The sequence below is a fragment of the Candoia aspera genome, chromosome 4, assembly GCF_035149785.1.
Source record: "Candoia aspera isolate rCanAsp1 chromosome 4, rCanAsp1.hap2, whole genome shotgun sequence".
In the NCBI taxonomy this organism is placed as follows: domain Eukaryota; kingdom Metazoa; phylum Chordata; class Lepidosauria; order Squamata; family Boidae; genus Candoia; species Candoia aspera.
In genome coordinates, this window is record NC_086156.1 from 25,554,533 (window position 1) to 25,581,676 (window position 27,144).

Below are 27,144 nucleotides of genomic sequence, written 5' to 3' on the forward strand. Positions count from 1 at the left end.
CTCAAGGCTTGTCCTTATATATAGAAGGCTATCAGAAAAGTTTAATGGGTTATTGGTATTTTCTGACCTTGCTTCTCTTCCAGCAGATGTTTCGTTAGCAGGATAGGTAACATCATCAGTGCATTCAGGCACTACCTAGTGTGTTCGTTATTTTTGTTTTTTGTCTGTATATTGTGCCGAGATCCCATATTCTTTTTGGTTGTGTTAGTTTTATGTTATCATGTGTGAATTGCCCAGAGTCAGTTAGAGTCTACATTGAAGTAAATTAATTAATTAATCAAAATCCTATGAAGAGGATTTTAGACTGAAAGCGTTGGCTTTAGTGTTTAGTATTGAGAAAAGAGACTGGAAGGGATATGATGGTACCTTTCAGATAACTGAAAGAATCACATTCAAGATGAAGACCTGTTTTCTCATGCTCCAGAGTATGGAACACACAATAATGGATTTAAATTACAGGAAGGCAGATTCCGATTTGATAGAAAAGCCTTTGGGCACCACTCACCAAAACAGGTGGTGGGCTCTGATCCAATGGGTGTGTGCGAGTGAGGGTTAAAGAGCCATCTGTCTGCCATACTTTAATTTGGATTCCTGCAGTGGTTCCCTAGATTGAAGTCATTATTTCAAGATATCTTTTTGTTACGGTTCTTAGATCTATATAGCCGTTCACTAGAAAGTTTGTATTTGATGCTTCAAAAGCTTTCCTGCATTTCTATCTTCAGGATTGTTTAGAAGTACATCATAAAAATAGCAACACTGTACATTTGTTAAAAGCACAAATTTACTTTCTGGCATGCAGAGCAAGTTTTTCACTTCTAATATTTTTTTTATACCGTTTGCCTGCTGTGCCCCAGAGTTTGTTTTTGAGGCTTCTCAGGCAGTAAGTACGTTTACTACCAAGAGGAAAGAACTTGGCAGTCCTTTCTATAGAGCTAAGTATGCACTCCCTTGGATCCAGTCCTGTATACTTTTTAATTTGCTTTTACCGAGATGGGAGGAGTGTTAAGGGAAGAATTAATCGTATCTCTATTAAATTGTATGACTTCTTTGTTGTGGTGAATCAGTATGCGCAGTAAGTGAAGATGGTTTCTTTTCTGCCGATCACTCTGATCAAATTCTCATCAGCTATGCACAATGACTTGAGTGAAGAAAGTATCTTTAGTGCTTCCTTAATGTATTGAATCTCCTTGCTGTATAAGAACCCTACGGAAGTGATGAGCCTGCCGTGCATGCACTTGTCAGATGCAATACTGGAAAAGCTATGTGGATTTATATGCAATTCATACCAGTTCTCCCCATTTTTGATGGATAATAAACTATGCACGGTGGACCAGAAAGAAACACTTTGATAATTTTATTTCCGTTAGAAAGTTATAGCTTCTGGACCTCTGGCAAAGTCTGTGCTTTAGCTGTCATCCTGAATGGTGCCAAATTTGGTACTTTGAAATTAAAAATAACTGTTTTTAGCTTTTGAAAAACTTTGAATAAAAAAAAGTAAATAGATATTGAATGTTATTTTAAGAAAACTCTGTCTAAACAGTGTCTAAAAGATCAGTAGTTCATGTTGGCAGCTAAAACAAATTAATGAATTACCGTGTTGCATTGAAGTACAGACAGTTGCCGCATGATTTCCCATGCAATCAAAATGATCCACTACATGTGATAGCCTTCAATATGCTTATTTTTTTATTTATTGCAGTTATTTTTCTCCCACCTTTCAGAATAAGAAACTTCCAAAGCAGCCTAGACGCAATATAAGCAATTATAAACAAAATACAGTAATCATTATTTAAAGGCCAACCAACAACAACCAACTAACTTAACATGTAAATTTAAAATAGGAACTTTAAAACCCCATGACTTTAGGAATATACAATAATTTTCCTAAGTGAGTAGCGGGAACTGCAATCAGGGATCACCCCCCCCCCAATGCTCTAGGAGGTTAACTGTTCTGAGTTGCTTCAGCACCATAGGGGTGTGAGCAGACACACACCTTGATTTCCCCTCCACTGAGGACCATACATTAAAATATTTGGACTTGGTCCAACAGAAAGCTTGAAAAGGTGTCTTTGGCTTTGGGTGGTATAGAAATGTGAGAATTATATAAATATTAAAGAAAAGCTATTCACATATAAGGGTTAGGGTTACTCCACAGTTCAATGTATTATCTGCCTCACAAGATCATTTGTTTATTTATTTTTCTATCCCGCCTTTATAATTTTTATAAATAACTAGGGCGGGGAACATACCTAATACTCCTTCCCCCTCCTCTTTTCCCCATAACAACAACCCTGTGAGGCGAGTTGGGCTGAGAGAGAGGGACTGGCCCAAGGGTCACCCAGCCAGCTTTCATGCCTCAGGTGGGACTAGAACTCTCAGTCTCCCAGTTTCTAGCCCGTTGCCTTAACCACTAGACCAAATTGGCTCCCTACATTTGTTCCCTACATTATGATATTATTGTTACGATTATTTTAAAAGCAATAGCATACAGCAATATAGTTTTTAAATTCACTTCTCATGGCTTTTCTATTTCTGTGCTTTATTATTTTATTTTTCTATTGCTTTTTTTCCCACAAGATACTCTTCCTCCCACCCCCCGAAAAATTTCTAAATAAAAACTATAGGCCATATGATTAGCTTTGCAGAGGGACAAGCAAAAAAACAAACCACTGCACAGAATGTTATTCCAAGTGGCCTGAGTCCTGAAATTGTTATTAGCAGCTTCTATATCACTATAATTGTATAGCAGAAGATTTCAAAAAATGCTGTATCTTTCTATCTTTGGGTTTTTTACTACATAGCATATATAATTGCAGGGATTATACTGTGTACTGAAATTTACTGCAGACTTTTAATTTTTTATACAATGTATCCTTGTTTACTTAAACTGTACAAATTATGAAAGAAACCCTTATCCTTGTAGTTGAGATTGAATAGCAGGCAATAAGCAACTGAGCTCAAAGCTATGTAATTTTTCTGACTGTGAGAAAGCTCTATTGCTGATTAATGCACTGGTTCAGTAGTCTAAGGAAGTTAGATTATTATGGAAAAACTTCCCTGTGGTAAAGAATTCTTCGGATTTTTACCATGTTAGTTTTTATTATGAAAACACCAAGCCATCAATTTAATATGTTGCTTATTTCTTGTTGTCAAAATGACCAAAATTATTAACTTCCTTTGCATGCAAATATAAACAATTGGGTCACAAACATGGCTTTTCTTGTATTCAGTCTGGTCTTTAGAATCAAAATACTCCTTTCTTTGAAATAAGAATCCCTTGAATTGTGATGAATGAAGCCATCTGCTTTAGTGTAAATGGAGTCTTTTCAATGCAAAACAAAGTTGTTGCTTTAATTTTAAATGAACAGTTGCTATAATCAGTTGTGTTTTTCATGTACAAATATGTCCTAGATGGTGCAACAGGTATCCAATCACCAAGAGCATCCAGCCCTTCTGTAGGGCATATAACAGCAATAAAACAAATGTTTGTGGACCTGGGGTAAGCATTTTAAAACCTTCATTTTCATTAATAAGACTTCAGATTAAATTTTAGTTAATTCTTTTAATTTTTTGTTTAGAGAGTTAGGTGTTTTTTTCTTTTTTTTTCCTTTTTCTTTTTTTCTTTTGGACATTGACTCTTCTAACATTACAGGACTCCATTGATGAGAAGTTCTAGCATGAATAAGAGGCAAAGGGAAAAAGAACCCATTCGAGTTTCTACTGGCTGCAGGTATGAGTGAATAATAAGGATCTATGCAGTATCTGGTCATGTAATGTAAACTTTTCAGGGGGCAGATTTGCTTCAACACTGCAACTGACTTACCTGGAAATAATACCTTTGAATTCAGAGGGATGGTTTTCTAAGTACATAGGCATAGGATTGTGGTTTAATTACCTTACTCATTACATGGGTTGTATTCATTAAGACAGAGAGCCAGTTTGATGTAGTGGTTAAGCCACCAGGCTAGAAACCGAGGATTGGGAGTTCTAGTCCTGCTTTAGGAATAAAGCCAACTGCATGACTTTGGGCCAGTCACGTTCTCTCAGACCTAGGAAGAAGGCAGTGGCAAATCAATTCCAAAATGTTGCCAAGTAAACTGCAGGGATTTGTCCAAAGAGTCATCAGGAGTCAACACTGACTTGAAGGCACACACACCCCCACCATTCATTAAAATAAATTTGTTGCAGTGCACTCAGTAGTATTTATTTGCATATAGTCTTTTTAGTTTTTAGGCTGGAAAAATGCAGGGAAAAAGTGGATTGGTTTTCTAGCCTGCCTGTGAAAGACTGCCTGTAAAAGACAAAGTGAGCAAATGGCATCTATTGGTAGATAATGGAGGGAACCAGTTTTTGAAGGACATAATATATTAAACTATAGCATGTCCCAGTCAATGATTAGCTTTTTAAAGTTTCTGTCATGACTAAGTCCAGATATTCCAAACATAAAATCCTCAGTGGAGGGAAGATCAAGATGTGTATCATTCCTGTACCCTTCCCTTGTTGATGGAAAATGTCAAAAGAGCCACTATTACAGTGTTTGGCTTACCCCAGCTATAGCATGTTGTGATTGGAAACCTACAGGCAGGCAACAGAGCATATGGTATAAACAGCTATGAAAAACGATGGACTAGGTGTCATGAAGCACATGTTTGTCATTGTGTCTCTCTTACCTACATACACCCCCCCACACACACACCTATAACAGGGCATTGTAGTTTCATTGAGCCAAACACTGATACAATATCTCTTCACACCCTTGCTACCAAGGTGTTTTATAAAGAATGATTCCAGTAGCAGTGCTGATGAATACAGAATAGAATTGTATTTTCATTTTTGTATTGATTTAAGGGGAAACTTCTTTCCTTAGATAAATGCCTTACATAAAGGTTCAGAATAAAATAAATGCATAAATTTTGCAAATATGCAGTAAACCTTTACTGGGCTGCTGCAGAGAAAGAAAATCACAACATGCATTCCATTGTATAATGAATATTTAGTCAAGCTCTTTATCATATAGCATTTAAGGCACTGGTTTTGCAACCCTGGAGGCTGAAAAATAAAGTGAAGTTCCCAACCAAATAAGTTGCACAATTTTGATTAATGTACTTATGGTAAGTTTTATTATTACTGTTTCAGTAGGGTTGAATTTTCCGGATCTAAAATTTTACCCTTGGATCTGACTATACTGTATTATAGTTCCTCAAAAAGAGGAAGTGTTCCCTTAAAAAAAAAAAGCCTGACTTTGGTTGAATTGTTCTGGCTGCAGTCATCTATTTACAAAAAAGAGAACCATTTCAGGTCTTACCCTGATCAATCCAGTCTTCTTTATAGTCCCAATTTCTTTTGCTTTTGAACAATGCACTTCTTTCAATGTCTTATACTGTATGTAGCCATCCATCTTCTAAGGCAGTGTTTCTCAACCTTGGGGACTTGAAGATGTGTGGACTTCAATTCCCAGAATTCCTCAGCCAGCAAGGGAATTCTGGGAATTGAAGTCCACACATCTTCAAGATCTCAAGATTAAGAAACACTGTTCTAAGGTAACCTTCCTCATTTCTTTGCCTCTGGGTGAGCTGGACTGCAACTCTCAAATCCCCATCCAACAGAGACAATGGGACTGTAATTAGTGCAGCCTGAAACGCATTAGATTAGAGGTTGTTCTGAGGGCATGTGAGCAACCAAGGCACAATCAATATTTGTTTGAAATTATATTTACTTATCAGGATAATAAATAATACTGTTCGTTCAATTAACAGAAAAAGAATTTGCAACAGAATGGCAGTGGTCTTCCTAATTAACTATTGAACTTTGCTGTGTATTTCAGTTACTGAATCCACATCAACAATTATTGTTAGGAGCCCTTTTTGTTTCCTTCCCTCAGTCCTCACTTATAGATTGACTGCAAACTGATTTTAACGCTACTTACCTATTCAGAACAATGGAAGATTATGTCTCTAGATAGGCTTTATCAACAAGCAATTTTTTAAAAACCTAATTTACTATGTTCTCATGCCCAGTGGTTTGTTATGAGCAGCAGAAAGCACAATTCAGTCCAACCTGTGGATCAAAGTGATCCTTTTTCTTGGAAACAGCATCTGCTTTCTCAGCATAGTGGAAACTAAAAACCCAATTGTTAGCCCTGCTGGAAGTATATTACTGACTTTCGTTCAAATAAAATGAATATGTAGCTTAAAGTAGCAAAATTTTGTAACAAAGTACTATCTAGAAATAGTTCATAGGATATTATAACAAATCAAAAACCTACAGTCCTTTCTCTCAATCTCTTTTTCTTTCTATTTTTCCACATTTATACACACAAACTGAGAGACTGATAGTCTGCATATATGCATTCCAAATAATGTATAGTTAAAATCAATGAGACAAATCTAAAACACAAACTACCCTAAACTAGATCCATAACATAACACTAAAAGCAGCAGCAAAACAATAAAACAAAGCAATTTTTCCTTTAGAAGTCTGTAATCAGTTGTAATAAGGGAACTAAAAATAAGTGAAGTCGGACCTGCTGCATCTTTTTTAGGGGCAATCCTGTTGCTTATTTACTTATTAAACTTATTATACCACTGAGATGTATGATCTTAATGGTTTACAGTAAATTTAGTGGTTGCTTGCTTGAGCCTGTCAACCATATAGTGAACAGGAAAGGACCAAGAGCCGAAGCCAATAAAAGAGCTAAGTAGGTTGATGTCAATGAGAAGAGTCCATCAGCTAAGATGGTTTCAAACCATGTAAGTGTTATAAACATCATTTATCATCATTGCCAAAATTTTGGCCACTACATTTTGCACTCAATTGCCAATAAAACTTAATACCAGCCCAACAGGGAGAACAATGGAATAGTTCAATCTAGGTATTAAATATTAAAAAGTAAAGTCTAATTTGAGATGACCTCAACTCCTGGTAACTTCATGGACATATTTCTATTTCTATTCTCGGTCTAGCCCTAGTGTTCCCTGGAATACTAACCAGCCCCAAGCCCAGGCAAAGTTAGCCAAGCACTGTCACCTGCTGTGATAGTTTTAAGGTAGGCATGCATAACTAAGATCAAATCTGCTTTCAGCAGTTACAGGTTGCAGTTTGTGGACCAACTGGACCTGGTGAAAAAATAGGGGCCTTCTCTAACAGCCCTGTACTGCATTGAAATACTTAAATTATACAGTACTGCCAAAATAGCAAAAACAAAAAACCCCAACCTAGTTTCCTGTATACAGTTTCCATTGCCATATAATGTGTGTATTCCAGTAGAAGGGAATATCTGTATCTCGAGGTTGAACTGTGGCATTCTTGGTGCTCTCTGAGCTTGGTTGTTTGCTTGCAGACATTTCATTACCCAACTAGGTAATGTCATCAGAGTGAGTGAGTGTGGGATTTGCTGCCTGTTTATATACAGTAGCTTGCCCTGCCAGTTTTGGTAGAGTATAGTTTGCTCTTTGGTAGTTCCTTGATTAGAGTATTGTTTTCTGCCTGTTTGTCTGATGTTGACCCTTGCTTATCTAAATGTTGGCTGCTGGAAGGGATGTGTTCTAGTCTTTTTCTTTCCTTTCTAGGTTTTTTGCTGTCTTTTTTTTTTGAATGGTGTGTAAATGTGGTTTATCTCTGTGTTTATTGTTGGCTGATTTGTCTAATTTCCAAGCTTCCAGGAATTCCCTAACATTTTTGGATTTGGCTTGGTCTGAGATGTTAATAGTATCGCAGTTGAAAATGTGGTTGAGTTTGTCCATGTGTTGTTTATGGAGATTATGGAGTATTTGTCATGACTTCTGATTGCTAGTGTCATGAGTAAGGATGGCGAGCAGGGGGCTCCCATCCAGGCTGTAAAGCGCATGCGTAGCACTGAGGAATTAGGTAGCCATTCAAAGAGACACAGATCGGGACCGCCTTAACCTTTGGGGTTTATATGGCTGGGTTTTTCCCACACTTCTTCAGTTTGTTAGGATTCCTGTTATGTACAAGCAATAAAACATTAGAGACCAGTTCCTTGTCTCAGCGTATTTCCTGGCAGTTAGGACAGCTAGTTGGTATTTGTGGATGCGCTCTGCTAGTCTTATGCCTGTCTGTCCTACATAGTGGCTGTTACAGTCTTTGCATTGTATGTTGTAGATGCCCGTTTTTTCTTGGTAATACCAAGGAGGAAACTATACCCCACCAAAGCTGGCAGGGCAAGCTACTATATATAAGCTCCAGCAAACACTACACTCACGGACTGATGATGTTACCTAATTGGGTAATGAAGCAAACAATCAAGCACAGAGAGCACCAAAAACTCCACAATGTGTGTATTATTTTGGCTGTGCTTTTCTTAACATTTTAAAATGTAATCTATGTACCTTCCTACTTGTGTTAAACAGGACAACTGAGGAACTGTTGGAATGTTCAGCAAGTAGACCCTTCTTAATCAAGTCATCCTCTCTCCCTCATAACTCTGTTCCATTCATATGGTATGGAGAGAGCAGCAGGAAATCCAATTCTTCCAGCAACTTGCCTTCACCTTCCAGTTCAACTGATCCTTCCTCTGAAAATCTAAGTCCTGCTAAAAAAGGGTCCAAGGTACAAAATACGAAGTACCTTATCTCCAGCTCATGGAATGGCATAAGCAGGTCCATTATAATGACCACATGCTAACTATAATGTGCTAACTGTACAGCAGAAACATGTCTTAAACATTGTATTTCCTTTATCTTCTGTCTCTTTTATGTATTTTAGCAGAGTAAAGCTCAGGATAGCTGTGATACATTGCTGGGTTCATATAGTATTTAAGTATTTAATTAATCTGCATAATTTCTCACTGTGTAGAGGTAGCCAAAAATTCTCCATGGCAACTGCCACCATACCTCTCTGGCTTTATTAGTTTGAAATGTGTCCATGAAGTTTCTAAGCTTGAGTAGTTGAAGCAAGTAACAGACTGCCAAAGAGACAACAGGTGTAAAAAAAATCTTAGCATTAAAAGTTGCGGTTGGGGGAAAAAAATGGAGGAGGGTAAGTTAGCTGAAGGAATGGTGACTAGCTCCCACCAGGAAGTATCCGATTATCTCTTCTTGCAAGTTTGAAAAGCAGTGTTTTTCACTGATCAGGTTGGCAGATGAGGGACAGAGCCTTCCCCTGCATGGAAGCCAAATGAAATGGTGAAAAAGTCTGTTCTCTTTCCTCCAGCCATTTGCTTCCACTGAGTTCTCTGTACATATTGTCGTAGTCATCAGGGGCTCTCAGACAAGTTGTTAAAAATGCAACTTGCTATGTACTTCCTTGTACCTATGGGGAAAAAGCACGATTGCAATGTAATAAACATAAATCATAAGTGTAAAGAGGCTTAATTGGTTTGGAAGAGGCCCTTCAAATTCCAGCCTCCATTACCTTAAAAAAAGATGGGGGAAAAAGACCATTTTATTGAGCCATAAACAAATGTTATTTTTTAAGATCAACTGGCAAATATTAAAATGTTGATGTGTCTGTTGTTTATCATAATTCCTCGTACCTTCACTGAACAAGATGTTCCTCATTTATCTTGGGTATGAAATTAAATTAAATTTTGAAGTTCTTTGAACTAAGGAAAAACGTACCATTTAAATGTGTGTTTATGTCTGTTGTATTGTTTTAAAGACAGTAGTCTTCAAGTAATCCTTTTTCAAAGAAATATTACATGTTTCATTTATTATTGTATTCATTACCTGAGCATCTCATAACTCATATGGAATTGGAAGCAAAATGTTTACAGCTGTAACTGTCCTGCTTCGATATTACACATCTCAGGTGACAATCAGGAACATGATAGGGCTATCACCACTGCAAGCTTTGCTAAAACAGAATCCTATTATATTTCTTCCATTTATATTAATAAAATTCAAACTGAAGAGATTCTCAGTCAGTTTGAGGGCCAGTTTCAAGGGCACTGTGCTATTCTTTGCCTTGGTTCTGACTTGGCTGCAATTTGGGGAATATATAAACTGGACATCTGATGATACAAATTGTACTTTTCCAAGGTAGTCAGATGGAATGTAATAATTGTACCAAGGAGGTCAGAACTGGAACAAAGCTATTCTTTGTTTGTGTCTCAGGGCATTAAATATAAAAGAACTTCATTTGAATAAAGCAGAACTTGGAAGAAAGAAAGAGAGAGAGAGAAAGAGAAAGAATCCATCCTGATTGTGAAATAGGAAATATGTCTCTAATTTTCTCATTTTGTATATATATGATCAGATCTTGATTTCACTATTGCAGCTGGTTCTTGGATACATCAATATGTTGTATACCAGTGGCCTCAGAAATTGGGAATTTGTAACTCCTAAATTGAAATCACTAAAGCTCTATTATTAATCCCTGCTCAGGACAGCTTAAAGTGAGTCTGGAGCAAGCATTTGTGTTGCAGAATTTTCAAGAGGGTCAGGATCCTGCAGCAAAGATAAAACTATTGTATTTGTATATCTTATTATTTGTGTGCTATGTCACCTTATTCTTTCTCTTTGTCCTTGTTTTTTCACTTTCTTCTTTTGTGAATATTTCCTGACAAAAATAATGGTTGAAAACTTAGTAACAGCCATTCATTGAACTAGCATCAGTGTGCATTGGAGGAGCGGGGGGGAGACAGGTTTTTAAAATTTTACATTTAAGTGTTTGTTGCATAATTTCACACTTTTGAATCATTGCTATATTTCTTCATGTGCATGAAGTAGCAATATAGAGATACTTTGACATTCTCTCTTTTAAGCTGCCATGAAAAAAACAGAAAAGAAAATTAGATAATTCCAGATCAGGGCAAGAAAGAAACAGAGGAAATAATAAGGTTTTTTTTCTAGCATGTTTTTCTTTTATTCAAATACACTAGAGTAACTTGCTTGGACAATGGTATTTAGATTTTAACCCATAATTGTTTTCTGTTTCCAAATTACTCTGAGAAATTGCGGTGGGTCCAGAAAGGTCAAAAAGGAATGCAAACCACCAACTGAGCCTTTTCCTAATCCCAGTGGTTCTGTCAGCAATTTTCAGGGAGAAAATTTAAATTAGAAAATCAATGATGGGCAAAGTAGTTAAGCGCCTCATTCCTCAACCAGTTGTGAGCTCCCCACCCCAGACTGTATTATTTAAGAAAAAGATAGAACTACCTACACCTCAGATCATTATGCACAACATTTACTAATAGAAGCTTCTTGGACAATCAAACCAGTAGCTAAAAGTTTAGAAGGTAAAATGATGTTCTACTTTCCATAAAATAGCTTCCTGTAAAGTGAAAAGTATCGGCACATCATGATCCTGGTATTTTACAAGTATTAATGGGAACTGTCTGTAAGTTGCAGTAATTATTGATGAAACATAACTTGTTTGCAGTTTGGCCTCCCAAAATTATCTGTTTACTTTATTTACATTAGAGAAGAAAGCCCATAATATCATACATCTCTTCTGTGCTAAGCTAAACTAATCTTACGTACATACTCATGATACTAAGTCAGTTTACTTAACAGTAAGAAAATAAATGGACATCAAATTTCCAAGCTAGTACTTCAGACATGTATTGAATTGTATATGTGAGTACTTTGTTTTAGTTTACCTTTTAAGTTTCTCTTTCAGATAGATAAATGCATTTGTATATTGTTGATGTTTCCATTGCTCATTTTTAACAGTATGTGGGCTTGATTGTTTTCAGGGAATATTAAATGTTTCACAGGAACCTTGATTTAGGCAGTTGTTTGTCTGTTGTGTTGAAAACCTGATGTATGACCTTGTTGAATTTCTCCAATAGCAATTTAGATGAATGTTGCCAAATGTACATGCCATAATGTCACTCTACAAGAAATTGCTTCTTTGTCTATGTGCTATAAAATGTAATGCTTGCTTCACTGCATTGATAAGGGGCAAAATATATTTTGTGTTCTAGTTTTATGTGTATGGTGATGGCTGTTGTTTTTTTGAGCAATGCAGTCATAACACAGAGATAACAGAATCTGTATTAGCATTTTTAATAACATACAACAGAGCCCTGTCTAGACGTGATGGATTCTTGGTCCCATATTAGTTGAGAAAATGGAAGGATATCAAGCTGAGAAAGGCTGGTATATAAGACTTTTATCAGAGGTAAAAAAGTAGGGATTCTGAATCTGACAGTGACCTCAAGATCAACTTCCAGTCATCATCTTCATCAGTTTATTAAATTTATATGCTGCCCAATTTCCAGTGACTCTTTAACATGTCTTAAACCAGGTTAATATATGACCAAGAAGCAGCTCCTTCTGGTAATAAAAAGTCATACTGGTTCTAGATTCTGTGCAGATCCTATAATTCTGCTGCTGCAGACCATTACTTGAAACCCATTTTATGCCCAATTGCATTTGATTTACTTTCCACTAAGTTGGTGGGGAAGGGAGGGGGAAGAGAAACTTCACAAAGATTGGATATGCAAATTGGGGGAAGATTTGAGAACAGGGATATGCATTTAGATGCATCCTAAAAGTAGGGATAACTGAAGCCCTGTGCAGAGTTTTTGAGAATGCTAAGACCAAAAATAGAATACTACAGGTTTTGGGTTCATTAGGAAGCAGCTAGGAATAAAATCACACAATTTTATTGCTAAAGAAAATACTACAGTGACGGCAATTCTCAATAGCTTTATTGTGGGAAAACGTAAGTTCATTTTGTTATCTGCTGATCCACATAGCTCACTCAGCTCAGCCCTGGATTTGTACTTCATAAACTCATTTCCTAAGGGGGACATTTTTGCTCTCAACTGAATGCAGCACTACTGTGGGGGAAATTGCCTTTTTTCTTGGCTTCCCAATTTTTACACATGCAGGGATGGGGTGTGGGGGAGGAATTGACTGAGGTTCTAAGGATTTGGTGAGATTGGGCTTATCACTAGTAATGGGACATGCTTTATCTTTATAACAACAAGGGAGTTACTTTGGCAGTTTCTAGGTGGAGTCACTTTCCCTTCAGATTGTATTTGGCCCATTGTTGTGAGACTCTGCAAAGTGAAAATCAGAGCCCCCAATAACAGCTACCATTTTTTAATGGTATTTGTTTCCCTTCTTAAAGCATCAGAAGAACACGTTTGTGAAGTACTGTGAGGGAAGCTTAATAGCCGTGTATCCTTTCAGAGATTCATCCTTTTGAGGCCAGATAAAAAATGATAACATACAAAGAAAAGAGAATACATTTTTGATATTTTAAAATTAAAAAGGGCTTAATTTCAGGTCCTCCTTGAAACTTAAATCCAGATCACATGATCCTCTTGCTCTTCTCACTTTTGATTAGTCAACTCTCATCAAATGAACTTGGTAATTTGTTACCAATGTTCATTAAAACATGAGTTCGTTTTCTGGTTGGCTGTCTTTATTTAGCCTAATGCAGAATCCCAGAAGCAAGGAACTGTCCTAACCATGTTGGCCAGCAAAACAATACAGGCCATCTTTCTTGCTCTCAACAGCCATTTGCAGAAAATCTGCTGAAAAGACTTTGAAGTCTTTGCAGGTTACATCATGGTAGTCAAACCCATTGTTAATTGATTTGCAATGTCACTTGGGACAAATAGTCTTGGTAGCAAATACTGAAGCGGGGAAAGACCGCAAGCCCACTGATAATGGTAAGTTGATAGGAGTTTAAAAAGTTTTCCACCATCACAGAGTTTTAGGTCTCCATTTTTTAAAAAATAATTTTTATTACAAGATTTAACAAAGATTTTAAAAACTTCAGAAACATAGAAGAAGAAAGATTATAAAAAGGTAAAAGAAAAAGATACCTAAAGAAGTGACTTCCTATCTTCTTTGCAGCAAACAAAAATTACTATCTCCACCCTCCCATATTGCATATCATAGTTCCCTTCTTCCTATAAACAAACACTTTAATCAATCCCAAAATCAGCAGTTCATTTTTATATATTTTTAGCAAAAAGTCTATAAATGGTTTCCAGTCTTTTATAAACAGGTCTCCAGTTTTAAGTATGTGTACGCCCATGTTGAAACCAAACGTTTATTGAGGTCTTTCAGTTCAGCGCTATCTACCACAATGAACCTGGGAGAACACACAAGGCTTCATTTTCATTGTTAGCATATAAAAATGATGCTGCAATTGCATTTTTTTAACATTCAAAGTAAGGTCACTATTCATATTCTAGATGAACATGATGAATTTATTCAGCCTAGATGAACAAATTGTTACAAGCACGCCTAATGAAATCTTAGCAGGTTCAAATCTAATCATGCTGGTTTAGTCTTTATTGTTGGACTTGATGGTCCTTGTTTTGTTCTTATTTCCAAACAGAACTTTACTTTCAATGACGACTTCAGTCCCAGCAGCACTAGTTCAGCTGATCTGAGCGGCTTAGGGACAGAACCCAAAACCCCAGGATTTTCACATTCCATAGTAGTGTCTTCTGATGAGGTACCTTTTCCACATGTACTTACGTAGCAGGAAATGAGTTCTGTGCTACCTGTGAACTAGTATTTATATTTCTATTTATATATTTATATATATATATAAATTTATATATATATATATATATTATTTATATATATTTATAAATATAATCTAGAGGTGACGGACTCGTCCCTGGGGGAGCTGGGGGTGTTGACGACTGACAGGAAGCTCTGGCGTGGGCTGGTCCATGAAGTCACGAAGAGTCGGAAGCGACTGAATGAATAAATAACAACAACAATATATTTATATATTTAATGTTTATATAGTTGTTTAGATCTGCTGTTCATGATCAGTAGCTTAATGGATATGGCCTAAAGAAAATGAAATCCTAAAATGCATGCAGGAAAGAAAATAGTTTGTTATTACCTAATGCATTTTAAATTGAAGGGCAGGGACAACACAAAGACACACAGAAAACAGTATATGATCTTTAAAATTGTACCCTTGTACATAAATTCAAAAGGGACATTTAAGCCATCATATAAAATTGAAAATGCATACACACACATGCATCTATGTATGCATGTTTTTTACAGCTTAACATCCCCTCCGGAAGGTAATTACAGTAAATTCATATTGAATCATGAAAACTGAGTTTAAAGAAGTACCATTTATATTGTTAAATTGCATTTTTAATTAGAGTTCCATTATACTTAAAAAACTGTTGGTAGGTACACACACACACACAAACACAAGAGAGAAAATTCTGTTGGTTCTGTACCAAAAAATGTTACAAACGTTTGCTTATTTAAATAGATTGCTAATGGCATCTTCAACCTGTCGCAACACTGGATCTAGGACTTTCAGATCTGGAGGGCAGAAACCTAGAAGACCACTAGATGGCAGCAAAATGTTAAGTGATTTCTGTGTCTCTTTGTCGCTATCTAATGATCATCTGAACTTCAGCAGCCCAGATGTGGAAGCCCTATCTTTATTATGTAGGCAATTTTACATGCCCTGAATATATTTCTCTCCATAACGTTTTATTTCCCATTTTTTTTAATGCTGAACCTCTCAGAGCTTGGATATGATTGATGATGAGGTGAGACAATAGTAAGCTCTTCGTGAACACTATTTTCTTGCATAGTGTATTGAGTTCATTCAGCTGCATCTTACTATAGGTAAAAGCTGTTGTGTAATGTTCGGATGAGATTCTCAGTATGATAAATATGACATGAAATTTGGTCAGATGGAAACTTCGTCATTCCAGATGTATTCTACATAAATCAGCACATGATGGTTTTGACGGATGCATGTAAAATGAGAAATAGGCTTTAATTCTAATATTAAAAGGATCTTTTCAAATGTTTGCTGCCTCCAGGCAATGCTAAGCAGTTGAATGTTAGGTGAAATCAGCACCCAACTGGATTTTTTTCCCGTAGACACATTTTTATGAATTATATATCCGGTCAATTTTGATATGGTCTCACAAATAAATAGTTGGGAATGTTACTGAATTTATATTGAAGATGTGCTGCTGGTGATGGAGCTCTTCTTCTGAACTTTGTACTGTGAAACATTTTTGTTACAGATTCTTGATGATGGACAATCTCCCAAGCACAGCCAGTTTCCAAATCGTGCTGTTCAAGAATGGAGTGTGCAGCAAGTCTCTAACTGGTTAAAGAGCCTGAATTTAGAACATTATGTTTCTGAATTCAGTGCCCAGAATATAAATGGAGAACGTCTCCTTCAGCTGGATGGCAGTAAACTTAAGGTAATTGCTTCTTGGTATTGGAAAAATAATTTAGAATTTAATTATTTAAATTAAAATCTTGATATATAGAGGTAAGAAGATAGTAGCAATAAGGTATAGCAATAGTGCTAATTGCTGAAAAGTTGAATTACACAACTGAAATACTAACAATTGAAATTCTGAAAACTCATTACCTCTAAAAATCATAGCTAGATCCACTGTGCTAAATATTAAAATCAATAGACAATTTAATATTCATAGTTTAATTTGTTATTTTTCAGAAGTCTTTTTATTGTGGAAATGGCCAGGGATACTGCACCTCTGGACTGCAAGTGGCATTGTCATGAATTTCATCCTGACTCATGTTTCATGTTTGAATGCATCTCTTGGTAGCATTAAAATCAATGGTAGTCCCATTAGCATAGTTCATTTCCTTGGGTGGTTTTGATTTTAGAAAACACAGTTGTGATCATTTGCTTTATCTATTTAAAAATGTTTCTAAGCCATCTCTTACAGCAGAAGCCTTCCCAAGGTAGTTTATTGGTAGAGAAGGATTTTTTCCATGTAAAAATGTATACCAGACAAATATATGTGCACATATAGATGTTTGTTGTTCATTCGTTTAGTCACTTCCGACTCTTCGTGACTTCATGGACCAGCCCACGCCAGAGCTTCCTGTCGGTCGTCGACACCCCCAGCTCCACCAGGGACGAGTCCGTCACCTCTAGAATATCATCCATCCATCTTGCCCTTGGTCGGCCCCTCTTCCTTTTGCCTTCCACTCTCCCTAGCATCAGCATCTTCTCCAGGGTGTCCTGTCTTCTCATTATGTGGCCAAAGTATTTCAGTTTTGCCTTTAATTTCATTCCCTCAAGTGAGCAGTCTGGCTTTATTTCCCGGAGGATGGACTGGTTTGATCTTCCTGCAGTCCAAGGCACTCTCAGAATTTTCCTCCAACACCACAGTTCAAAAGCATCGATCTTCCTTCACTCAGCCTTCCTTATGGTCCAGCTCTCGCAGCCATATGTTACTACAGGGAACACCATTGCTTTAACTATGCGGACCTTTGTTGTCAGTGTGATGTCTCTGCTCTTAACTATTTTATCAAGATTTGGCATTGCTCTTCTCCCAAGGATTAAGCGTCTTCTGATTTCCTGACTGCAGTCAGCATCTGCAGTAATCTTTGCACCTAGGAATACAAAGTCTTTCACTGCTTCTACATTTTCTCCCTCTATTTGCCAGTTATCAATCAAGCTGGTTGCCATAATCTTGGTTTTTTTGAGGTTTAGCTGCAAGCCAGCTTTTGCACTTTCTTCTTTCACCATCATAAGGCTCCTCAGTTCCTCTTCGCTTTCAGCCATCAAAGTGGTATCATCTGCATATCTGAGATTGTTAATGTTTCTTCCAGAGATTTTAACTCCAGCCTTGGATTCCTCAAGGCCAGCTTGTCGCATGATGTGTTCTGCATACAAGTTGAATAGGTAGGGTGAGAGTATACAGCCCTGCCGTACTCCTTTCCCAATCTTAAACCAGTCCGTTGTTCCGTGGTCTGTTCTTACTGTTGCTACTTGGTCGTTATACAGATTCTTCAGGAGGCATACAAGATGACTTGGTATCCCCATACCGCTAAGAACTTGCCACAATTTGTTATGGTCCACACAGTCAAAGGCTTTAGAATAGTCAATAAAACAGAAATAGATGTTTTTCTGAAACTCCCTGGCTTTTTCCATTATCCAGTGGATATTGGCAATTTGGTCTCTAGTTCCTCTGCCTTTTCTAAACCCAGCTTGTACATCTGGCAATTCTCGCTCCATGAACTGCTGAAGTCTACCTTGCAGGATCTTGAGCATTACCTTACTGGCATGTGAAATGAGTGCCACTGTTCGATAGTTTGAACATTCTTTGGTGTTCCCCTTTTTTGGTATGGGGATATAAGTTGATTTTTTCCAATCTGATGGCCATTCTTGTGTTTTCCAAATTTGCTGGCATATAGCATGCATTACCTCGACAGCATCATCTCGCAAGATTTTGAACAGTTCAGCTGGGATGCCGTCATCTCCTGCTGCCTTGTTATTAGCAATGCTTCTTAAGGCCCACTCAACCTCACTCTTCAGGATGTCTGGCTCTAGCTCACTGACCACACCGTCAAAGCTATCCCCGATATTGTTATCCTTCCTATACAGGTCTTCTGTATATTCTTGCCACCTTTTCTTGATCTCTTCTTCTTCTGTTAGTTCCTTGCCATCTTTGTTTTTGATCATACCCATTTTTGCCTGGAATTTACCTCCAATGTTTCTAATTTTCTGGAAGAGGTCTCTTGTCCTTCCTATCCTATTGTCTTCTTCCACTTCTGTGCATTGCTTGTTTAAAAATAATTCCTTATCTCTTCTGGCTAACCTCTGGAATTTTGCATTTAATTGGGCATATCTCCCCCTATCGCTGTTGCCTTTTGCTTTCCTTCTTTCTTGGGCTACTTCTAGTGTCTCAGCAGACAGCCATTTTGCCTTCTTGGTTTTCTCTTTCTTTGGGATGTATTTTGTTGCCGCCTCCTGAACAATGTTGCGGACATCTGTCCAGAGTTCTTCCGGGACCCTATCTACTAAGTCCAGTCCCTTAAATCTATTCTTCACCTCCACTGCTTATTCCTTAGGAATATTAGTGAGCTCATATCTAGCTGATCTGTGGGTCTTCCCTAATCTCTTTAGTCTGATCCTAAATTGTGCAAGAAGTTCGTGATCTGAACTACAGTCAGCTCCAGGCCTTGTTTTTACCGACTGTACAGATGTCCGCCACCTTTGGCTGCAAAGGATGTAATCAATCTGATTTCGGTGTTGTCCATCTGGTGAAGTCCATGTATAAAGCCGTCTCTTAGGTTGTTGGAAGAGAGTGTTTGTTATGCAGAGTGAATTGTCTTGGCAAAATTCTATCAGCCTATGTCCTGCTTCATTTTGTTCTCCCAGGCCATACTTACCTGTAATTCGAGGTGTCATTTGACTGCCCACCTTAGCATTCCAGTCTCCTGTGATGAAAATAACATCTCTTTTAGGCGTGTTGTCCAGTAGGTGCTGCAGATCCTCATAGAACTGCTCTACTTCAGCTTCTTCAGCATTTGTGGTTGGGGCGTATATTTGGATCACTGTGATGTTAGATGGCTTGCCCTGAATTCGAATTGAGATCATTCTGTCGTTTTTTGGATTGTATCCAAGCACTGCTTTAGCCACTTTACTATTAATTATGAAGGCTACTCCATTTCTTCTGTGGTCCTCTTGTCCACAGTAGTAGATCTGGTGGTCATTTGATGTGAAGTGGCCCATTCCAGTCCATTTTAGTTCACTGACGCCCAGAATGTCTATCTTTAATCTTGACATCTCACCAATAACCACATCCAATTTGCCCTGGCTCATAGATCTGACATTCCAGGTTCCAATGGTGTGTTGATCCTTAGAACATCGGATTCGCCGTTCACCACCAGCACCGTCGGCCGCTAGCCGTCCTTTCGGCTTTGAGCTAGCTGCGTCATCACGTCTGGGGCTAGTTGAGCTCATCCTCTGTTCCTCCCCAGTAGCATTTTGACCATCTTCCGACCTGGGGGTCTCATCTTCCGATGGTATACCGACATATCTCTGGTTGTACTGATCCATTTAGTTTTCACGGCAAGAATACTGGGGTGGGTTGCCATTACCTTCCCCAGGGATCGCATTTAGTCTGACCTCTCTGTCATGACCTTCCCGTCTTGGGTGGCCCTTCACGGTTTAGCTCATGGCATCATTGAGGTGCTCAAGCTCCAGCACCACGACAAGGTAACGATCCTTTGCTGAAGGATATAGATGTACCTACATCTATTATAGATGGACCTACACATATTTTTGCCCTCTTACCACATGGGCTGAAGCCATTATATCATAAAGCACTGTCTAGCAGTACTTCCAGATACTGGCTTCTTTTTATATCTAGCACCAGACCAAGAATTGAATAGTCCATTGGAGATGCATTTTTATTGCTCTGCAAAAACACTCTGGCCCACTGGAATGCCTGTTACTCATATTGAGCCCCCTAGCCTTTTTGGAACTAGATGTGATCACTCTTTGAATGGTTGCTGGTGTCTGGGCATCTGGCACTCTGGCTCAGCATACTAGTCAGCCAAGAGCCTGATGGGCCCCATGGGAAAGCGAGTATTTGAAAGCAGCTTTAGTAGCATTTACAGGAAGGCCTGGTGTACTATGGTCCATGGGGTCACGAAGAGTCGGACATGACTTAACGACTGAACAACAACAAAAATAGACTAGGTGATGCTGGCTCAGCAAGGCACCATTAATTTAGAGCAGTCTAGCTGATGAATAACAATTGAGATGTTCATTTATAGGGACTTACATATATTGAAGCAGGAAAATGGTTAAAGTTAAATGTTAATGGGCTGATTATCAGTACAGGTAGTCCTTGCTTAACAAACATTCATTTGGTGATAGTTCAGACTTAGGACGGTGCTGGGAAAAATGACTTGTGACCTGTCCTCGCATTTACAACCATTGTAGCATCCCCATGTCACATGATCACAAATTGGGTGCTTGGCAACTGGTTCACACTTATGACCGTCACAGTGTCCTGTGGTCACATGATCACCATTTTCAACCTTCTCAGCCAGCTTCAGGCAAGCAAAATCAGTGGGGAACCGTGTGATTCACTTAACAGCCATGTGGTTTGCTTAATGCCCATGGCAATTTGCTTAATGACTGCTGCAAAAAGTCATAAAATTGGGTCAGATTCGCTTAACGACCGCTTCACTTAGCAACTGAAATTCTGGTCCCAGTTGTGGTCATTAAGTGAGAACTACATGTATCACAGCATATATTCTTTGAGCTGGAGAAGCTCAAATGTGAACCAAGATTGGACTAATTGTTCTTTATGCCCAAGTATAAGTGTAATTTTGCTATTATAGTGGATGGGTTGCTTTGGTAGACCAAAAGGATATTATTATTTACTACACTATTAAAAACCAAGCCACTGCTTACAGTACAGTGGTCTGTACCACATCTAAATTATATTTTAAGGGACCTGTAATTTTGCCATAAATTAAAATGTTGCTCTATTTTTCTTAAATATTAGTCCCTTGGTATGACATCTTCCCAGGAGAGAGCTGTGATTAAAAAGAGAATTAAAGAAATGAAAGCAAGTCTAGAGAAAGCTCGCAAAGCTCAAGAGAAAATGGAAAAGCAAAGGGAAAAACTTAGGAAGAAGGAAAATGAGCAGTTTCAAAGAAAATCTAGAAGGCTGGAAAAGCAGTCACCAGAACCAACTGAGGGGGCTAATGAGCAGTGAGACACCAGAATGAACTGTGCTTTCTAAGAACATGAAGACATCTTCAAGGGAGCAAGAGAGAACACGGTTTTCTTCATTACAAAAAAAGCTTTGCATCAATATCTGAAGCTTTACAAAAGGGAAACGAATCCTGTATTGCTGTAGTTTCCTGCCCCTGCAGAAATGCTGATACTTGGGATGTATTCGACAATTCAGACCACGGCTACTTTATTTTCTGATGACTCAGCTAGCAAGTCAGGATGGGATTGTTACTGAAACTCTCTCACCCCACCGACGCCAGCCTGGCTTGCTTGTCCGCATTTACATTGTGCCACCATCCTAATCACTTGGACACAGTGTTATGTAACTTTTACACTATTAACTTGGTGACCCTGGAAACAGGCCAGGGTTAAAAAGCTTCTGTGGACCTGTAAAGGTGGATAACCAGAGGTAAACTGTATATCAGTTATTACACATGGATAACAACCCACACCGAAATTTCAATTTTTTCTTCTGCAGATGAGCTTCATTTCACATCCGTGCTCAGAGATGATTCTGCCCCATCCCAGCACAGTGTGGTTTCAAGATTTGAAATGATATTGAGGTAACAGGTAGCGGCAGAGTTCAGTCACCTTCCTGCACTTCAGAAGGGAAGGCAGTCCTTCCCTCATCAGCACCCCATATTTTTCCCCATCCAGGAACTGTAGCTGAAGATCAATGGAAGCAAGGCCTTAATCTGCCATGTGACACTAGAGAGTAACATTTACTCCCTGGATTTTTAAGTATGGATTTCTAAATCTAGGTTGGTTTGTATTAAAGTACGATTTTTCAGTGTTCTCCTTGAGGAAGGTATTTAATTACACTTCCCTGTAGCATGCTACCCCTCTCTTTTTTCCCCAACAAAGAATTCACATTTTTTGATCAGCAAGATGATCCACCCTTTGGCTTTCCTTAACCCAGAAGTAGAAATTGATTATGCTCCTTGGCAGAGTTGAGGTTTCACCTCCTGAAAGTGACTTTCAAAGTCACCTTCAAATAAAATTCTCTTTTAAAAAAGAAGAAGAAGAAAGAAAATTTGCTATTTAAATGGCAGTGTGTGTTTTAAACTTCAATGTCCTGTAATAAAATACTAGGATAAAAAAGCTATGTAGCTATAAAAGTGCAGTCTGGATTTTTTCCCCTTAAGCAGAATAAATAGGATTGGAAGCTCAGGCTTAAATGGGTGGGTCAGAAAACATTGTACTACTTGACTTAAGAATTCTACTTCTTAAGCATTGAGGGGATGATCCAGCTGAAAGTAAGCTCTTTAAAATTGTATTGATTTCATTGGAGAGATTTGACCATGCACTTAACTCTTCCCTCCTTTAAAATTAATAGGACTTTAAAAATATTTTTGTTTGAATTGCAGCTGTTAATATTTTACCGAATAATGGACCATAGCCTCAGCTTCTTTTAATTGATTAATTAGTACAGATAAGATTCGTTCTAACCAAGTTTAGTGTAGGGTTTTGTTTTTGTTTGTTTTTGCTGGTACTGCATTATATAGAGCTAGGAACTGGATGTTTTTGGAAGCAGATAGTTGGCTTTAAAGAATGAACACTTTAAAAGAAGCTTGATTATCATTAAGCTAGCATCCAGATTTTACTTAAGGCTTACCTGGACTTAATTCTGGACTGCTACAAGAGAATTTCTTAACTACAGGAGGTCAACTTTCCATTTCAGTCTCAGTAGCTTTGTTATGCCTTGCTCTACATGCTACATAAATTTTATAATTGTCAGGATCCTTGTTCCTCTCCAATCATACGCAGTAATTCCATGTTCATGTTGCAATATTCAAGTTGAAACCTACAGCTATAATAACAAAGCTCTGCCAACTTTTGATAACTTGAAGGTCCTAACACTTCTTTTTGTACCAGAAAGGACCAAGAGTACAAAAGTAAAAACCACAGAATGTAAGGTACTTGTCCTCTGGGAGACAGATTGAACAGAAAAATCTGAGAATGGTCAAACTCCATTCTTGGTTTATTTTAGAGGTTTAAAGGTTCTGTTTGGGCAAAAGAATGGTATCTGAAAGAAATCTAGCAACGTATTCTTTTAACTGTGAAGTTAGTTACAGCATTAAATGCACTTCTTCTGTTTTAGTTATGTTTACAGGCTGGTAATTTAAGATGGATGTATATATCAGTATGGGCATGTTCCTCTCCTTTATATAATTTATATTCTTTACTTTGTATTTCTAAGATTCTATAGTTCTAAGGACTATATATTGCTCTGTAGAACCATTTTGCATTCCTGCTGTGTAAATTGTGTAATGTTGCAGATAACTAAATTGATATATGTTCTGTACTTATCCCCTTATTTCGTTTTCTGTTTTGTGGTAATTTTAGAACTGAGCATTGAATTTTAACCGTTTTAAAAAAAATAAAAATAACCTTTATACTTAAGAACATCCAGTAGGATAAATAACAGATACAGAATGGACCAAACAAAACCTTGGTCCTTGCTGGTGAGAACCAAATTATATTTTATTTGCTGCTGTTCTTTTTTTTTATCTCCACTTCCCTCCAAGTGTTTGTGAGAGTGCTTCTAATCTCTCTCCACTTATCATTTTTTTTTAACAAGAATTGCCATAGGAAAAGTGAACCTGGTTTTTCACATCTGCCTAACAACTACACTTTTCTCCTTCACAAGCACAAATGGTGGTAGAGTGCACTTCTTTAGCTCTTGTTAGACAACCATTAAAGGAAACCCAATTACTTTAGATATTGGCAATCTATAGTGGTTAGATGTCTGGCTCTTTGAAGAAACCAGGTTCACAACTAGGTGGAGGCATAACTGAAAGGCAGGGCTGATTCATGGATTGAATTCCTATATTAAACAGGAAAAGGGCTACCACTTCAGACTGTAAGCATTCAATGGCCATTAGATTGCAGGAAAGAGTGTTTTAATATATCTTTGCTGTCATCTAGTGATTGTCTGAATTATTGCAGACCCATAGCTTTTCACAGGAAGAAGTCTTTCTTTCTTCCCTTGTTGGCTCAGAGACTGCAAATCCTGAAATGTTCAGAAACAGATCAAGTACATATAGACAGCACTGACTGCCAGACTGTATCCAAATTACTAGAAGAATAGTAACTGAAGATCTCCTGAAAGAAGATTAGCAATCCCTGCCCCAAAGTACGAGGTCCTTCTCCATCTCTTCCCTTACACAGGATCCATCCAAACTGTGATGATTCAACAGCTGCTTACCTTCACTGCTTAAAGGAGCACTCGTGTGTTTTGGTTGCAGAGTGAACCTTCACAAGGCTCCCATTTACCTGTAAAGAAAAACCCTTAATGGTACAGCCCTGACTAAAGTTACCCACTGGGAATGGGGCTAGGGAAACCTAAAAGACATGTAAGAGCTTACCAAAGCCTATGGGCGGTCCAGCTAAAGTAGCTGGAGAGAGCGTTGCTTGCAAAATAACCCTACATATTGGTACTTTTAGATGGGCCTTTCCCTCTTTGGAGTATAAGCTTTGTTGCTTTGCACCTATGTTGTGTCCTTCCTGAACTAAGGCAGAAATGGTTGAGAAATAAAAGTTTTCCTGCTGCTGCTGTTCTTTCATTGTGCTAGTCTCACATGTTAGTTAAAATAGTCACAAAACTAAAAATCCAAAGAGACCCCTTGAATCACTATTTAACTTCTTTAACATAACTTTTTGTTTAAAGGTGTTGTTTGACATTTTGCAGTTATTCAACTTAAAGGGTAGAAGAGAACTCTTTAGCAATGGTATGTCATTTACAAGGTAACAGTTGGCCTCTCTTCTACTGCCTCACATTTGCACTTCTAAAACCTTGGCTGATTGACTGAAATTGGTCCTTTGCCTAAAAATGATTTGTCAGAGCACTTGCTATACTACTGACCACTGAGTCAATACAGCAGTTTCCAGGGTGTTGTCAAGCAGGCATCTGAGTGAGGAATAGTTTTGCATAGCTGGCAGCCAGGCATTTTGATGCAGGAATGTAGCTTCTTTGCCAATGGCCAATCCAGGAAATGAGACTTCTTAAGGGAAGGCGCTTACTTGTTTATATACCTTTACACAATATATTGAATTTTGGGAGAGTCCGCTCTGTGTGTGTAGACTTATACAACCCACCAAATCACAAGGGTTGCTTTTAGCCATGTTGCACAGAAGAAATCTAGGCATGCCCTGTCCTGTGCATTAGTGAGTGAAACTGCCTTTCAAGAATTTAATGTGGGATCTGAGATTTTAAGGAAAATGCTCTCCTAAAGTTACATTTATGAATGTTTCCTCTGGATATCTTTAACAACATTATGGTGGAATTTTTTTGGTTGGATCAGTGTAATGCAACTAAAAAGAAACCATTGTTTTCGTATTTTGTAAATTGTATGCTTGAAATCTGTTGGAAATTTTAAGCAGTTTTTTACTGAGCCATATTGTGATTTCACAAATGACTTGTCCAACCAATATCTATATTGCTAAATCATACATAGTTAATGTTTTTTCTTGATTTTATTGTATTCCTCTGACATTGGAACAATATCCATTTGGAAATCTGATGCAGCCCTGAGCTGTCCAACATTGTCTTGGACATAAGAGAGATTCTTTTACTGGAAAAGACTTGTGGGTGTCAGTTACAAAGTGCATGTATCTTATTAGCCGTTGAACTTTATTATTATTTTTTTTAGTGATAGCGGCTGCTTCTTTCATCTGGACTTTTAGAAAAGAAACTCCACCAAACACTATTATGCAATAACCAGGTCTTTCGATAAATTTGCTATCCTTATTGTTTATATGTTGCTATGAGGGTAACACTGGAAGATCCAAGTGATGTGGGAGGCAACAGTAATATATGTCTTCCTCATGGTAAAATCTCCCATTCCAGCACCTGGGGCAGTCACTTTAGAAAGGCGTCAAAATACGTTCTCATAATTTGTTCATATCCTTATGATGTTATCTTCATAATGCAGTGACTCTCAAGAAATAAAAGAATTAAGAAAAAGTAACTCTTACAGAATCTAGTGAAATTATGATATTGTTGGGTGGAGGTGCTGTTGAGTTATCAATTTTTAATTTCAGAAGGTCAAGGCAGCTCAGAGTGGTTAGTTTTGGATGGAGTTTTGCTACTCAGGGCTAGGATAACTCAAGACTTTAAGCTGATCCCCTCCCCTCAACAAAAGACAAAAACAGTTGAAATGAAAAGGAAGGAAACTAAACACACAGAAATTCTCACAAATAGAAATATTTTTCTCACTGTTTCACATTTTAGTTCCTGTTTTTGTAAATCCATATTCCAGAACAAAATACGTTCCTAAATTCGAGCAGCTGAAATGCAAATCCTCTCTGCCCTGTGCCCCACTGCTTTAAACATTGGTTTGTTGGTCAAAAGGGAATGAATGGCAGCACTATGTTTGGAAGTTTTAATGTATTAATTGCATGTAATCCTGATACTTAATTTTGTACATCTAGGTGTCAAATCATCTGCATGAAAGATGCTGCAGTGCTATGCTAGTACTTTCTCAATTTTTTGTTAAATAACTTCCCAGGAAAATGTTCTCTCTACATTTAGTTACTTGGAGGTATTAAAATAAAGAAGAACAAAAAAAAAGGCGGTTGCCCTTTGTATTCTTACAGATTTTTAAAGTTTGTGATTGATTTGTTAATGTATATAACTTTATTGCCAATGACTATTGTTAGACAATGAATGCAATAAAAGAATACTGAAACTCA

General features: G+C 37.7%; 1 protein-coding gene across 4 annotated transcripts in view; it reads left to right on the forward strand.

Moving 5' to 3' along the window:
• Positions 1–27,144, forward strand: part of PPP1R9A (protein phosphatase 1 regulatory subunit 9A) — a 103,890-nt gene extending 76,746 nt beyond the window's left edge. For 2 of the 4 annotated variants that reach the window (XM_063303650.1, XM_063303651.1), the window contains 6 exons: positions 3,412–3,499; positions 3,653–3,730; positions 8,370–8,568; positions 14,266–14,385; positions 15,953–16,135; positions 21,218–27,144. In XM_063303650.1, coding sequence (XP_063159720.1) covers positions 3,412–3,499; positions 3,653–3,730; positions 8,370–8,568; positions 14,266–14,385; positions 15,953–16,135; positions 21,218–21,430 — 881 coding nt within the window. In that variant the 3' untranslated portion in view covers positions 21,431–27,144. The remainder of the gene's footprint in view (positions 1–3,411; positions 3,500–3,652; positions 3,731–8,369; positions 8,569–14,265; positions 14,386–15,952; positions 16,136–21,217) is intronic. The other 2 variants (XM_063303652.1, XM_063303653.1) reach the window with 1 other exon arrangement.